Source organism: Seriola aureovittata, chromosome 7 (genome assembly GCF_021018895.1).
Source record: "Seriola aureovittata isolate HTS-2021-v1 ecotype China chromosome 7, ASM2101889v1, whole genome shotgun sequence".
NCBI lineage: Eukaryota > Metazoa > Chordata > Actinopteri > Carangiformes > Carangidae > Seriola > Seriola aureovittata.
Window position 1 is genome coordinate 1,150,113 of NC_079370.1, and position 17,639 is coordinate 1,167,751.

The following is a 17,639-nucleotide window of genomic DNA, read 5'->3' on the forward strand; positions in this document are numbered from 1 at the left end:
ACGTAGCTTCAGTCACCTGGAAACACTAAAGACACTATGTACAAAAGGTTTGATTAAGTTAATAGATTGATTGATTGATTGATTGATTGATTGAACATCTGAGGCTGCAACTACAACTTAATTTCATTCTCTATTAATCTGTTGATTATTTTCATGATGAATTGATGAATCATTTGGTTTATAAAAAGTCAAAAGATTTAAAGAATATCCACTAGAATTAATATGTCAATCTGACATACTAATTTTGCTTGTATTACACAACAGTTCGAAAGAGATTCAGTTTAGTATCATAGAAGACAGAGACGCCAGCAAATATTCACAATTTGAAGAGTTTGATTTTTTATCCATTTTGGCTTAGTGAAATGACAATTCATTGATTATCAGTTTGATCAAATCATTTTTAATTGCTTTATTGCTAATCTTGTGTTCTGATCATTTTCAGTTTCCATGTTGCGATGTGATTCCATTTAAAGGTGATATGGCAAACTTAAAAGTGAAACTGAACTTTATAAAAACATGTAATAACTGATTGTTGCAGCCACTTGTGTGCAACAGAAACTAGCTATGAACACAACATTGATAAGAAACAGCACGTCCAACAGATACAGAGCGATGTTATCATTCATTTGGAGTCGTGTTTTTCCCTCACATGACGACCGTAGGTCCAATACTCACTCTATTTTAGCTCTGTGTTTGGTCTCTACCAACTCCTGAGGGAGACATCTGTCTCTTTAGCTGCTAAAAGCTCCGCTATGTTCACCAGCCAGTCTCTAACTGTGTCTCTTTATTGTCTGGTGCTGAGCGGGGAGTCTACAGTTGGTTTTTAGAGCTTTTTTTTTGATGAAAACAGCTGCCTGCTGCGCTTGAAAACGATGCTATGAGAGCAGTGACAGTGAACCAAACAGTAAAGTTGTGGGCCGGACAGCTAAACAATGAGCTGAAATTTGCTATAAAGCTCTGTAAAGCTGAGGGGAGCTGCAGATTAGAGTTATAATTGTCTGTTGGTTCATCACTACGAGCAACTCCTTTCACAATGTCACATTTACACATTGTCTTTTGATACTCTATTATCAAAAACACTGATTACAGCTGCTTTAAAGTGTAAATAAGCTCATTCAGAAATGTATGTCGTGTGTGAGTGTGTGTGTGTGTGTGTGAGAATGTTTTAGCAAGTGTTCAGACATGCATATATGTGTGTAAGACATCAGCTGTCCAGTGTGTATCAGTGTGATTATGTGGACACAAACACGTGTCACTGTGAACTCATTCCCTCATTCCCATTACTGTTACTGATGATGTCAGACACCATGAAATGATGTCACTGCCAGCTCCCCGAGAGCTCCCCCCAGGCCTCTCTAACTGCTCCGCTCTGCCACTAATATGAACGGACATATACCTCCAATGGAGGCGCATCCGCCGTCCCCACAAACATAACATAAGCAGTGGGCTTCCAGTGCGCAGCAGCCACTCCTGCCAGATTCCATTAGTTCACATCTTCACTCTGAATTCATGGCCAAGTGAACGTGTAACACTCTTCCATCCCTGGAGGGTCTGAGAAGTGACTGAAAGTTTTGCCGGTTCAAGTCTGCGAGCCTGCTGGAAAACGCCTTGGTGGGTTCTGTAAGTGACAGATGCTCTCCTGTCCCTCAACAACCATTATCAGCTGGGAAAGGCGGCTGAACCCCCTGCAGGGCTGCTCAGTAATCGCCTGAGGAACACTGCGGTCTCTTCTCCATAGTGCCTGAATGTGTAACTGTGTGGATGAGAAGCAGGACGGGTTGCTCAAAAAGGAACAGGAAGGTCACGCTCAGCAAAACTTCCCTAGATAAATGAAGGTTTTTTAAAACAATCAAGTCAAATCCCAGAGTCAGAAACTCCAGAAAATGTATTCATTGACTCGCACTGTTTTGTCATTTCCCTCTTTCAGAAATACAGTCCAAGAATGAGCATATGCTGGAAGATTACTGCATTTGTACGAAGAGCATGCTCTGTCTTTGGGGGACAGCTTGACATTCATTTTATGCAAGTCAGCTCTTCCTGTTTCCCTACAGTATATTAACCGCACGTCTCTTCTCCCTCTGTGAGTTTATTCACTGGATGAGGTGGTGACTTCACTTCAAAGATCAGAGGCAAAACCCCTTCCTCCATTAAACCAGTCAGATAATAGTCCTGTTATCATATCAGATGTTGTCTTTGGTGATAGATTCTGCTAGCTGTAGTGACAGTGGCCTGCGGACACTGCTGATGAGAACAGACAGGCAAACGAGACCTGGACACAAACTGACATCGCAGGAATACTTGTCCGAGATCAATGCAGGACAAACCCCTGTTTTCCTTTGTTTATGGAGTCTGTGGTGAGATCCAGAGTCTAAAACATGCACACATCGCCGCAGTTTGTCCTGCAGTTATTTGGCTTTTTAAAATCCCTACTGGGCAACTACATTCAAAACTTCACTTATTGAAAATCTGGTCTCGCGTGTTAGACCTCTCTCTGACCTTGAAGTAAAGGGGTAATTGATAAAAACCTCACACGAGGCTGGAGCAGTGTTAATCCAGGCGTAAAGTGCTGACTGAACAATATGTTCGCAATGCAGTACATGCTAATACATTGCTTACAGCGTTCTTTTACCCCTTTTTGAGTACAAACATATTATATCCCGTGAGAGAAAAACAACCTAGCATTCTGTTATATGATCATTTTCCATCCCATTGCATGTGTTACATAAAGCCAGGCACCGGGACCTGGGGGTCGTGGCGTGGTGGCAAACCACTTGGATTGGAGCATCTGCAAGGCAACCTTTCACCCAGAAATAATGGCAGCGCGTGCCAGAACTGAGGGCAGTTGGAAAATGTCAGTATTGTGGTTTGCACAAAGCTGTGTGTGCAAAATACTGCAGGGAAAATTTACCAGATGAGATCATTTGATGTAACTGAAGAAAAAGAGGTGCAGGAGATGATACATCTCTATCTGTGAGAGGACTACCTCTGGCCTCAAAGACAGCTTAACATGTCAGAACAGTTTCACAGTGGGAACACCGGGTTATCAATTCTCCTTTGGATTACAAACACTATTAGATTGCCAAAAATGGCCTCTTTCATGCAGTGCTCTTTGGATAGGAGCATTTGTTTCCTTCTGTTCTTAAATGACACTAGTAAATATCAGATGCTCTTGCGCAGGGTTCGCAATTTCCAAATTTAAACGTGAGAGTGAAGTGAGAACACAAAATTAAAAGTGTGGTTTTGGCATCCGGCAAGCCCTTCTCATCACCATCCATTCCTACCTGCTTGACACTGCTGTTAATCAAAAACAACAGTGTTATACTCTCGCTCTATTACATTACATCCAATCCAGAAAGCCCATCACTGCTCTGACTGGATCAAGCATATACTATACACACAACATCCAATATTAAAATGAACATTTCTTTCTTGCACAGAGAAATTGAATTCTTTTGCAAAAACACTGTCATGAAAACCACTTCTCATTCTGATAATTAATACCTTCAAATAATGGAGCATCTCTTCAGTGAAGTAACATGCCTGGTCTGATACAGTAGAAAAATACTCAAATCGTGTGTGGGACTGTGTGAAAAGGAGACTAAATTTACCATCAGCTGTTGAGTGAGCCTGCTAACCTTTATGAGGTCCTTTGAGTGGAGGTAAAACTCTACCACACACATATTACACACAATGACATGAGTACGTACACACACACACACACACACACACACACACAGGCGCACGGACACACACACGGGCCTGCGGACAAATACAGTGAATATAAACCATCCTTGTGAAACTCGCAGGTAAACAAGTTGCTCTAATCTACATCTGAAATCAAGGCACAACCTACATTATCTATTAAAAAAACATATCTGGTTGTAAAACCTTTCAAATGGTAATACGGTACTTTGAAATGTGGGGTCTGCACACAACATAGCATGAGAGGAGTTTCATTCCTAAGTCAGATATTCAGCCCCTGAGAAAGAGGAACTCTACAACTGCAAAATGATTAATTGTGAAAATAAATAAAGCCAAGTTTGGTATTTTATAAAGGACAAAGGGTAACCAAAGTCCTTGTTTGACATTCTACATTCTGTTCATGTTGAATGATGATCTTTTAATAATAATGTTTTATTCCAGATCTGATATGATGTGTAAGCATGTAGCTGTGGTAAGGGATGTCACGGGAACTGATATTTCAGTAACTTGTTTTTCTACAACAGATGTTGTAGGTGCTGCAGATGTGATTCCTCTGGGACTGAAGAACACAGCGCAATAACCCTACAAGTGTTCCAGTCTGACGTCAAACGCAGAGGAAGAAGAAAGACGCAGGCTGTGAACAACTTCCTTTGCTGATCACTTTTCTTTGACCTTTGACCTGAAAACGTCATGAGGCCAAAGAAACGTGAAGCAGAATTCATAAGGAATCCTACTGCACTTAAGCTACAGATGTGAGTGACGTGGAGTGGTGCGTCACTTTACGTGCTGCTGTCGCACAGAACCGTGGGACGGCATTAGCACCGTATGCTAAAGGAGATAAGAACGGAAGCATTGAAGCACATTTCCTTAGCATTTAGAGAATTGGACCAGCTCTTATCATGGCCGCCACTTAGATACGTTCAGGTCATTTCACTCAGTTAGGAACCTTCCCCAAGCAAGTAAGAGTTTTCGACCACAGCAACAATAACGTGGATGGTGGCAGGTGCAGCAACCAGTCTGCTGTGAGTTGTGGCGTTTGAGGCGGATCATTAGGGAACAAGGTATGAGTTAACACTTCAAACTTATCTCAACACCCCAAAAACAGGCATCCAGATCTGTACACGTAACTCAGGGTGAGTGAGTGTCACTTGTTAACACACACTGTTACTGTTAGCGACTTGTGACAGCTAGCATCTGTTGTAGCAACGCTCCACACACACAATGTTAGCAAAGGTTAGCATTACGTTGTTTAGGCTAACGTAGCAATAGCTCTTTACTTGAGCTGGTTGCTCACAACGTTAGTTCGTAACCGTCATCATCATTCAGGCTGTCTGTCTTTTTAAATGAATATTTCCACGTTATTGCTCTATCATCATGTTAGTTATGTTTGGTATTAAGAATTGTGGACCTTCAGTGGTATTGATACAGCGACACCTTAGTTATAATGTATGTACCGCCCTTTTCCCCAACATGATTCCCACTCCAGCACTTCACTTATTTTAATGAGATATGAACATTAAAATGGACTGGAGCCTGACGCTGAGGAGACTGTGAGAACCGCAGTCTCCCACCAATCAGAACGAAGCCAATTAATTACGTTTGTGCCGTCTGCTGCATGTTTAACTTTACTCTGTTTATCAGAGTATCACAGTATACATTTCACTAGGAAAAAATATTAATAAAATTACTCATCAATAATCAAGATACTTCACTTTATGTCAATCAATCATGTAATTGTTTTGGCTCTTAAATGGTTCACACCCTAAAAAAAGAAAAATCACATAAACTCACATACTGTTAACGTCTAAAATATTTCTTATTTGATATTCAAATGCAAAGAAAGATGGATCCGGTTAATCATTTATTCATTCAATGTCTCTGCCCACCTAATCCCTTTTTGGCACACCTGGGGCTACAGCCTATCCCAGCATGCACTGGGTGGATGGCAGGACACCGGGCAGGTCGCCAGTCCATCACAGGTTGAGCACAGATAGGCAGACATCCACTCACGCTCACATTCATACCTACAGGCAATTTAGAGTCTCCACTCTGCCTGACTTGCACATCTTTGCAATGTGGGATGGAACCGGAGAAAACCCACACAAACGTGCAAACTCCGCACAGGAAGAGCCAAGGATCAAACCTGGGTCTTCTTCTTGCTGTTGGGCGATAGTGTAAACCACTAAACTACCAAAACCCGTGTGTGGTGGATACTTTCATGACATCAAGGGCGGTAAATTACAGATCTCGACACAAGCACGTCTTTACAGCGACTAATTAAGTTCATGGACAAGTTGGCTTGGGGCTGAACCTGCCAGTGCACAAAGTAACTTTACTCATTTTGTGTTGTGACTTTTTTCATGATTTTTTATTATGTTAAAGCTGCAGATTATTCCCCTAATGAAATGATTAATTGCTTGGTTCATAAAAGGGCAGAAAATATTGAAAACAGACACATCCCAAGAAGATATCCTGCTTCTGACAAGCCAAGCCATATTCATGATTTATAACGTTATAAAACTGAGAGAAGCAGCACATCCTTACATTTGAGAGGCAAAGACCAGCAACTCTTCAACATTTTTTGCTTGAAATTACTGAATTTACTATCAAAATAGCTAAATAATCATTTTTCTGTGACAGCTTGTGAGCAACAGAGACCCATCTCACAAAAATAAAGTTCCCGCAGGAACTATACAAGGACATGCTTCCACACAACAGTGACATTTCCTGAAAATGGCAATCCTTTTATTTTCAGGTGCTCGCTTATTCGCGACAGCTTTGTCATGGAAATGCTTTTATTTTCTATTATTATTGAGTAAAAATAAAATATTCATTGATATTTTACCAGTCTTTCCAGACTTTTTGCATGTTGCCATGGCACTGCGCCGAAAATTGCCTCTTCGCTGCTCAAAAAAAAAAAAAAAGCTGTAATTTTGAATTTAGAGCTCTTCAAATCAGCGTGTTTGATTATGGGAAATTGAAGGGGACAGAGGCAGGTTAACATGCTGCTCGAGGCTGTTGAGGAGAGCTGATAACTTGCTTGCAGAGGTGTAAAAATATAAAATATATAAAAATGTACCTAATTTGAGGCATTAAACATCTCCATTGTTAAATCGAGGTCATATGTTTCATATTTAATCCAGAGTTGAATGGAGGTTTGGTTCGACTGAGCTGGTACAATCACCTCCATGACCTGATGTGACCGCTTCTCTCTATGAAGTGAAGGAGGCTGCAGCGTCTCAGCATCAAACAGGAAACCAAACATGCACTGAAAAATTACACAAATACAAAACCAATACAAACAAAACCTATATACACACACACACACACACACATACGCAAACACAAAGGGGTAAAAATAGAAAAACGGCTGAGATGAATGGCTCTACAGGTGCCTGATTAAACACCCCAACAGTGCAGTGCAGTCTTGCTCAGTGGCGGTGTAGCTTGCTGAATACCAGGCTGAGCAGAGCGCTGGATTCCTCATTCAGAGACTGATAGCCTGACACTGATGTTTAATCCAGCTGCAGGCTTCAGTGCACTGAGATGTTTTTTTCTATTAATTTCCGAGGCCATTATTTTACAGCCTGTGGTAGTGGCCCTTATTTTACTGGCCCTCAAGCTGCTTCAGGGAGAATATTAAAAGGTACTTGAAATCTACTACTGTGAGTGTGCGTGTCAAAGGAAATGATAAAATCCCCCTAGTGTACTGTACATATTTTAATTATGCACAATATTATATAACATAGGATATAAATATATATATATATATATATATATATATATATATATATATATATATATATATATATACACATACATATATATGAAAAATGTGTTTCATAAAATATTTCATTAAAAAAAAAAGTTACCGTAATGGCAAGAAGTATACTTTGTGAAGTCATCTCAGTTTCTCAGTTCAATATCTCATAATTACAGAGTTTGACTGGATCTGCAGGAATAATGTAATACAGACCTCAACACTCTCAAATGAAGGATTAAGTAAAATCCCTTCATGCCATGTATTCATCTTTAAAAAAAAAAAAAACTATCCATTGATCACACAGTGACTCACACTACTGACATATGTACAGTAACTTCTCACACTGCCGAGGGTATTTGGCTAAAACCTCACCGCTCTGAATCACGGTCATCCATGGGATTGGATGACATCATTCCTGCAAACCTTATGAGCCAACCATATCCAGGGGGAGATCATTATCCCGGATTGGCAGCCCTCTGATTGGCTCAGTAGAGAGGAGGCAGCTCATCCTGACCTTTTTGCTGTGAGTGAATCCTGACAAGATCAATCAAAAGCTCTCTCTCTCTCTCTCTCTCTCTACACAAACCCCATTGAGTCATTCCACTCAGGCTTTGCAGCAGAATTGAATTACCCACCCACCCAAAGTGTAGCTGAATCTAAAAAGCCACTCCTCCCAGCGACTCAGTTCCAGCAGCCCCCATGTAGATTCCCCCCAGTATCACTAAAGCACTAAAGGCTCTTAGAGGATAAGGGCATGGGCATTCTTTACTAAAGCTAGTTTAGTGTTTGGCAACAGATAGAAAAAAAAGAGAAAAGAGGATCATCATGAAAACTGAACTCAGTCTATTGATACTGGATAAAACGAATGACGACACAACCGGACTAAAGGTTTGTTTATTCTTGGCCAAAAATAAACCATACGGAGGCTTCCCATGGACGGTCCATGACGTAAGAAATTACATTTATATTATATCATATTATTACAGTGTGAAAACTTCCTCACACGTATTTTTGGGGACTGGGCTACAAACGGCCCCCAAAGGTGTTCAAAGATGCATCTCCGATCACATGTTGCATCGTGTCCCGGTCTCTCCTGGGACGTCGGCGCTTCCACTGGTTAGATTATGAGCGGATCACAGTCCCCTGAGGTACAGAAATATTTTATCCTTGCAGAGTCACCTATTGATTGACCTCCAGGGGACCAAAGACCTACAAGTGCCAGATAATGTGTGTTTGAAAAGGCTTAGAGTGCGACTGCTGTGCACCACCCTGTGTGCTCATTCATGACAAACCTTCCACACGCTGATGAATATGTAAAATATCATATAGGCACATTCAAATGAACTCTGATTGCCTTCCTATCTGAAGGCCAGAATAATGACTTGACTGATATTTCCTCAATGTTTTGACATCATCGCACGTATTTCAGCAGAAAGCTTTGGGGACACTTGAAAGAAGCTGAAGGCAGACACTGGTTTGACATTTAGAAGTGCTGACTTCCCACATCTAGAGGGGATTCAGCCAGCAAATTTAAAACGTCCCTGAACTTGGACAGGGGGGATCTTTGATTCGCGAAACATCACATCACCAAAGATCTGTCAACACCAGCCGAGAAGCTCTCCGGCTGGAGAATTCAGCCCTACATGTGTGATTAAAAGCAAATCACTTCTCCCGAATGCTCATCACCGCTCGACTCGGCCGCTAATTCGACACAACACTTGGAAAAGCCGCCGCAAACGCATCTCCTATACACTCAGCTCCCCGCCGGAGAATGAATGGGCTCTCTCTTTTGACAGATCATCTAGTGCACAGGGCTGGATGGATCTCGCGCATGCAGTACAGTAATAGCCTAACAGATGATGGTCCTTGGCACAGCCTGAGTAGTGGAGGGGTGTAAGACAGTCCCTTATGTCACATGGGAGAAAGAGAGGGAAAGAGTGCTGCAGTGCATTGGTGGTGTGCTGTCTCTTTAACTATGGCCATGCTTGACAGGAGCTGCTGTATCAAACTACTGTAAAATCGACAAGGCCAGGGATAGCTCAGCGGCTGGATGCTCGCTTCCATAGTGCCCATCTGCACTCGTGGATACAGCCATCGTAGAGGAGGGGAAAAAGAGGGAGAGAGCGAAGAGACAGTGAGGGGGTAGAGGAGCATGTGTACGTGTGTGTGTAGTACGTGTGTGTGTGTGTGTGTGTGTGTGTGTGTGGGTGGGTGGTTCAGCATTAGGGGGGTCGACCACAGTGGAGGAGAGAGGGAGAGGAGGAAAAAAGAAGGAGAAAGAGATAGACTGAAAGGAGGTGTGAGTTTAAGAGAGCGAATGAGGGAGGAAAAAGATTTAGCCAAGATAGGAAGGCCCATCTCTGCTGCTGCTGCCTGCCTCCCACTAACTGCCTGTTCATGTGAGCCGATACTTGGCATGACTGCAAATGGCTTGCCTGGTACATTAGCTTAACACACTCATCAATGTGAGCTCAAATACATCTGCAAGATCGCTGAGGGGTTTTTTGTTTTAACCCCCCCCCCCCTCCCCCTTTTTTCTGCCGTTATGTGGATCTATATCTCATTGCAAATCAATGTCACACTAGTATCAGCCGTCTTACCACATATTTTATCTGTAGATGTTGAGTCACCGTGCAGCAATAAATATCACACAGTGTTACATAATCGCTTGGAGTAACCATGGAGCTGCTAATGTATAGGTAGACAGCAGAGGAAGATAAGAGCATCTGAATGTATTGAGCTGGTCGGCCAAAATACACACCGGCGCTGCAACCAAAGATTATTTTCACTACAGATTAATTTTCCGATTAATCGTTAGGTCTATAAAATATCAGAAAACACCAGGAAATGCGTCACACGATTTCCCAAGATCCAAGATGTCGTCTTCAGTAACAATTGCTTCTTTTGCCCAACGTCGTCAAAAAAACGCAATTAACTGATAAAAACGTTTGTTGATAGTTTTGGAACCGCTGCATTATCAATATGTTCTGTTGCTGATCTTAAACATATAGCCGACGTACTAGGGATTCGATCATTTTGATTATTGATTAATCTGCGAGTTATTTTCTCAACTAAATAATTGATTATTTGGTCGATAATTTGTCAAAAAATTGTGAGAAATGTCCATTTCCTCAATTTCCTCCATCATAGAAGACGACAGGAACTAGAAAATATTCTCATCTGACGGGCGGAAATAGGAAAATTTTACATACTTCCTCAAAAAATGACTCATAACGTTTAATCGATTATCAAAATAGATGCCAATTATTTCTCTGTCAAACAAATAGATGCATTTGAGGGGTAATATATGAAGCCTTTTGGATTTCAACATATAAATAATATACAGTGCAGCACATACTGCGAGAAAAATAACAACTTTACAGGTGTCATCAAATTTTCAAGTACAGCTGGTGCAATTATTAAGTTTAAACTGTAAAACCTGACTGGAGATTGATGTATTTCCATATCGACACGCTTCATAATTCTGCTTACAGCAAAATCCTCAGCAGTTGTACCAAATTGGATAAGACTAAACACTGCTTAGCTCCAAAAACAATGTCTAAAATGAAACACTACTGTGCAATCACAGAGAAAGAGTACTCAGTGCCATCGCTGGCAGGTTTTGAAGGTGCAGCACTGTGCTCACAATTTCCTGGCAATGACTACCACAGTGGGTTTGCACACACACAAGCGCACACACACACACACACACACACACAAGCACACACACACACACACAAGCACACAGTGGCAGAGCATCTCACCAACATTATGCAACCAACTTCTATGGCTGCACTTGCACAAGAGGGCATTTTGGCCATTATCTGCTTTGCTCTGAGGGAATGAAAAGCAGAGTGAAAAGGAGCTGAGCTGGCGGCCACAGTTAAATTTGGTCTCTCTTTTCGTGTGCAGCTCAGATGATGACTCCAGGGTCGCAGCCAAGTCCAGAGAGCTGAAAAGTTGAGGTTTTTTTTTTTTTTGGGGTCAACGTTAGTCTCCATTTTGGAGGCACACGTATTGTTCTGCAGGGGGTTACAGGTCTGTGAGTGTGTGCTTGTGTCCACACATACACCATCACTCACTCTCACCCTACCAGTCACATGCAGCACACCTCCACTCTCTCCTGAACCCACACACTGACTGCACACCGCTCTCTGTCTCACACACACACACACACACACACACACACACTCACACACATCCAGTTCCTCCCCAATCCCTACAGTTTTTGGCATCTGCCCTCCTTGATAACAGGTACTCACACAACCCACGACACCCCCAATCCTTCACGGTTCCTCCAAACTTTGCGCTAGGCGTTCCATCTCACTCCGCTCTGACTCTGGCCATCACGTTTAAGGAGTTTGCTAGTGGTTTTGCGACTGGATGGATGTGAGGCAGCTCACTGCAGCACGCCTGCTCACATATAGCATTAGTCACAGTTGCAGTGCAATGATACCGAGGGGAATCTGCCTTTACCGTACACCGAAGCGCCTTTTCACCCACTCACACTCGAGTACGGGGCAATAAAGGACCAGCAAGAATCAAGTAGCCTCTCATTTTGGTCATCTACATATTTTAGTGGGCCAAAGTTTTTTGCACACAGGAAGCAGGAAACAGTCAATTGAGGCTATTCACAAAATCCAGAAGATATTCCATAAGATACTACACTACAGAAAACTACAAGTCCCTACAGGAATATTCCATCAATCACATAAGGAATAAAAACCTAATCAAGTGATAAAGGTACACTAAACTCCTACAAGGATATTATAGGAACATAACACCCAAAAATATAATAAACCTTTCAGGATTATAAGGGCAGAATAAACTCCACAGTGAATTAACAGTAGACCAGTATGATCACGTCTTTAAACTCGTTATGAGTATCACATGTATTCTGTGACAGCACAGGATTATTACAGGAATATTTTAAGGAATATTATACATTTTTTTCCCATCGTCGCTGTGAGGCTTCTCTCAAACGGAGGAATGCTCTTACATTGAGTAGACCGTGACACCAGCACACATGCATACCTTATTACAATACTATAATTGCCGCATGCACAGGTCTGTACGGACACACGCTGCGCTGGATCCCAGTGTGCTTGTGCGTGCGTGTGTGCATCTATCTCACAAGGCACTCCAGGCTATTTCTATGCACCTGTCGGCTATGGTGCGTTTAGATATGCCTATTGCATATGATAGTGCCGGAGAGACAGAGGGAGAAGAGAGGGACAGAAAGACAGAGAGAGAGAGAGAGAGAGAGAGAGAGAGAGAGAGAGAGAGGATGGTGAGAAACGGGGGAGGAGGACAGAAAAGAAAGATGCAGTGGATGAAAAAAAATATAAAATATCTGCTCTGTCTTACCTTGAAAGGGAACATAGGACATGTTCCAACGGCATTGAACGTAGGCTTTGCGTCTCGGCGGTCTCTCGGCGCTCAGAAGTAACGGGGAACCAAATTAGAAATAAATCTGAAAATAAAAATTAAAAAACACGCGATTTACTGCTGTTCACAGTTGGAGCCGAAGGAGAGGCCAATATTCCGCTGTTATAAAAACTGGCATCATAATCCACGACCGCTTATAAAGCGCCTGGTTCCCGGTGCATAAAAAAATACAGGATGCAGAAATGTGTGTGTGAGCGTGTGTGTGCGTGTGTGTATGTGTGTGTTTATTTGCACGCTGCTGTTGAGGTGTGAGGGTGAAACACGAGTGAGTGTGTGTGTGTGAGTGAGAGAGAGAGAGAGAGAGAGAGAGAGAGAGAGAGAGAGAGAGAGAGAGAGAGAGAGAGAAAAGGGGGTGGAGGACTGGGCACGCGCGCGTGTGCGTTTCTCTCTCAGTGTGTGTGTGTGTGGGGGGGGGGGGGGGGGCGCACATTTCCCAATATCTATAACCTATCTTTAGCCTGTGCATTTTACATTTTGTGCTGGCTTCTTGGAAAAAAAAAAAAAAAAAAACATATTTCAATAATGTTGCAGTGAGTGTAAATTCACTGTACTGCTTCAGGCTACAGTATAGTAGGCTACTGTGTGTGTGTGTGTGTGTGTGTGTGTGTGTGTGTGTGTGTGTGTGTGTGTGTGTGTGTGTGTGTGTGTGTGTGTGTGTGTGTGTGTGTGTGTGTGTGTGTGTGTGTGTGTGTGTGTGTGTGTAATGCGATGCCGAGGACAGATTAAACTCCTGAGGGGTCCTGGGGCAATGATTTGTTGTTGACCCACCACCACAATACATGGCATTATTTCCCCAGCCTCCCTGAAACCAACCAATTCTCTGGAGCTGAAATGACGAGCTGATTAAAGGAGCTGTTTGTAAGTTTTTGCTATTGCTACAAAGCCAACGTTAGCATTAACAGCTGTTTACGTATCAGTAGAAGAAACATTTCGAGCCTAAAGCATCAATCTTCATTCTTTTACTCACCAAGAGCCGTGTCCAGCGGTGGACAGCAACATCAGTGTTAACTCTTGTTTCTATCATTTCTTTTCTTCTACTGAAGTCAGCATGCTAACCAGCGTCACTTCACTTTCCGACAGCGACGCACTGCAGCCTCCAATCTGCCCTGAAGACATAGCGCTGCTCAGAGGACGTATTGTCACCTCTTGTCTCGGCCGAAGCTCTTATCAAAGTGACCATCACCACCCCCCGCTCCCCGGCGAGGAACCATGATAGGCAAGACACAACTTACAAATGGCCCCTTTAATCTATTCATTTATAAAAGTAAAATTAATCAGCAGCAATTTTGATAAATGATTATTTGTAAAAGGCTTTTTTTTTAAAGCAAAAATGCCATAAAAAACCCTCACAAGTACTAACACGATACAACTCCTGTGATCGTGTTCAGATGAAACGCCACAGGGACGTTTCATGAGTCATGTCTACACATTTTAAGCTTTTCCTGTGTCATTTGACGCCCTTAGGTTTATAGTTAGAGGTCAGTCATGGAGAAATAACATGGTGTCAAATGAAATGCAAAAGGATTAAAAAATAAATTTAAAAAAGTGTCCTGTTAACGCAGCTTTTTGAAACCTGAATATTTGCTAGTTTTCCCAATTTTCTATCAAAGTAAAGTCAAAAACAGGAAGTCAGATAAGACAAGAGAAAAAAAACATTTGAATATGTTATTTTATGTTACTTTACTATGCAAACTAATGGGACAGAATTAAAATAGTGTACAGGTATTTTACACTAAATGATGATGGTTAATGAGCCCATTAAGAGCCAGGATAACAGACTCATGTTCTATCATTACCATGTATTGATCACTACAGGTGAGCAGGCCTACAGTTAGTTACTGTAATGTTTTGGCTCTTTAAACTCAGACCTGTTGAAAACAAGCTAATGTTTCTCTCACAGTGGTTACTTGGCAACTGATAACAAACACTGACATTAAAGTTGGATTTTATTTGACGTCGACTGTCCTTTACGTCCTCAGCACCTCAGAGAGAAAAATCATGCGACGCTGGATTTCAGCACATGACCAAACACAGGAACTGCATCATGAAGAGAAGCTGCGGAGCCAAAATGGCGCCTTGAGCTAGCGCGTGCTGCCTTTGGGTGGCATTGGAAAAATAAAGAAACACATTTTTAACTAAAATAAAACTTGAACCTCACGTTATTAACACGTCTGGTAAAAGTGGAGGCGTGTACGATACATTTAAGTTGTACAGTTGTGGCAGTTTAGGGGGGAAAAACATATTATATGTAAACATATTAGATAATGGAGCTGAATTGGCTGCAGTTGTAAATATTCAGCATTCACAGGGTTTCCGCAGGGCTCACCATATTAAATTTAAGACTTTATCATATCACATAAATTGAAATTTAATAAAAAAATTTCCCATCATACTGTGTAAAGGGAAACCAGTAGGGACGTTATGGACAGGAGTTATTTATTAGCTAGTCTATCAGATCACCTCTAGCTTTGTTCAACAATAATTCAGCAATAACATTAGAAACATAATTAAACTGAAAAAGACTTTTTTCAGCGGGAACTTTTTAAGACTTTTTTAAGACCTGCAGCTCAGCACTGTGAGGAGAGACACGTGCACTGAGGCTGACTCACAGAGTTTGAGCTCGACTTGACTAACTTTTGCATATTTTTACAGGTACTTACATGTCTGTCCCGCATGCTGTCTTCTCTGCTCCTGAACTGTTTCAAGCAAAATCACTTGAAAACGTGCAGCACTGTCAGCTATCAGCCCTTCTGCTCCAGAGGGGCAGTTGAAGGCAGCACCCAGAGCAGCGCCTGCTTTTGGCTTAAATGTTGAGGTGTGACCGCCGCCTTGTGGTCACAACCTGCAGCTGCACGTGCAGGTGCAGCTGAGGCCAGGTGGTGAAGTCAGTCCTAAAAATACCGTGGTTTTGGCTCTCCAAAATACAGCAACTACAACCAGGGAAAGAATGGAGACATATTTGACAGCACAAGTCAGGGAAAGCAAGATACTGAAACACACTTCCCACTCAGTTTTCATCATATTTTATAGATGTACATAAAAAACCATGGTTTGGGGTTAGGGAGGAACAGATTCTCATGAGGAACTCCAGCAACACATCATAAACAAGAAGACGGAGAGGGCTCCTATCCAGCCTCTAAATAAAACATTCAAAACTGTACCATTTTTACCTGTCTGCCATTTTCTCATTTTCAATTAAATCCCTTAATGTAACACACCTGGCCTTTTTCACGGCAGACACTTGTCACAGTTAGAAAAGCACAGGTGTTACTAATGACACTCTGAATGGCTCTGTATTATTGAGGTGTCTGTGTATGACAGTGAGTTAGCATACGTGATAGGAAGAGCCTGAAACCAGGGTAGTTCAATTTAATTCAGCCTTCATCAATTTTATCATTAACACCCGTGTTTTTACTTGTCAAAAAGTCTTTCATGAAAAAGGTCTAACTGATCTACCCTCAGACAATGAGTGCACATGACTGAAAAACTAACTTCCCTCTCTCAAGTTAATCACAAAAAAAGCTTTAATTAGCCACGTCTTAAGCACAATTTTTAGTGAGCAGCTGCAAAGTACAATAAAACTTTTCAAATTCAAATGATAAAAGAAGAGAAAAGATTTGAATTGCTATTGCCTCTGCTTCTCAGAAATACAATATGTCACAGGACTTAGACAGCTATGAGGTATTAGTCCTTGGAGTCATTATTTGGCATCTCCATTCGTCTTGAAAACTCATTGTAACTGGCACAAGCACAAAATAAACATCTGTCTTTCATGTTGGCAGCAGTAGTAAATTTTCTTCCAAAAAAAAAGAAAAAAAGGTTGTTAATCCCTCCTACAGGATATATTTGGCTGAAATGCGATTTATCATCCCCATCAGACTAATTTAGAGGGATTCTCCCACCTACAGTGTGAGCGATCAGTGTCGAGAGAAAAACCTCACCTAACCTCGCTCTACTTTTTTACTTAAAAGTAAAAAACTCACCCACTTTTTAGAGTGGATGCACTTTCAATAAATGTACATTATTAGCCTTTTAAAACAGCATCTTTACAGTGAGTTTTTGGAGGCTTTCATAGCGCAGATCGTCCTCAGGGTCACTGATGACCTGGGCCCTTTATTGACCAAACTGCTTAAAATGACATTTTTAGTTTTATGTGTATGGGAAATAAAATACTCTCAACCTCCTTAAGCACAACCATCTGGATATAAAGTTATGGATGTTGAAAAAGGATGTCTGACAAGATGTGTGATAAAATAAGCTAAAGCTACTTTTACTAGCTTTTCTGAACTTTTTGACCACATGTCATGGTCTTCATCAGCAGCACCTGGCTCAGGTGTCATCACATGACCTACAGCGAGTGTGGAGGCACCGGACCCTGTTCTGAAAAGGGTTGGAAGCTGATATTTATATTATTTTGTCAAATAAAATGTTCGGGAATGTTCTCGTCAACAGTGTGTTAAAAACATAGATTAGCTGTGTTTACTAATAGATTAAAAAAAACATTGTATGAGGTGAAACTTTTTTTTTTTTTATTATTCATGTTACATATTAGGTGTGTCAATGCAGAGTATACATGTACAAACATAATTTCTCCAAAAATACATCAAACTGAACATGGACTTGACTACTAATCAGAAAAAGAAGACTACCTCTCCCAAAATAAAGTTTGTTCCTCAATGTTGATGTCTTTATTTCCTCCTATTTTTGTTTTAAACTAATCTGGTTG

General features: G+C 41.5%; 1 protein-coding gene across 9 annotated transcripts in view; it reads right to left on the bottom strand.

Moving 5' to 3' along the window:
- Nucleotides 1-15,658, bottom strand: part of syngap1b (synaptic Ras GTPase activating protein 1b) — a 138,071-nt gene extending 122,413 nt beyond the window's left edge. For 8 of the 9 annotated variants that reach the window (XM_056380923.1, XM_056380918.1, XM_056380917.1 and 5 more), the window contains exon 1: nt 12,833-13,166. In XM_056380923.1, coding sequence (XP_056236898.1) covers nt 12,833-12,854 — 22 coding nt within the window. In that variant the 5' untranslated portion in view covers nt 12,855-13,166. Of the gene's footprint in view, nt 1-12,832; nt 13,167-15,573 lie in introns of those variants that run through there. The other variant, XM_056380916.1, reaches the window with a different exon arrangement.
- Nucleotides 15,659-17,639: the final 1,981 nt, after the last annotated feature.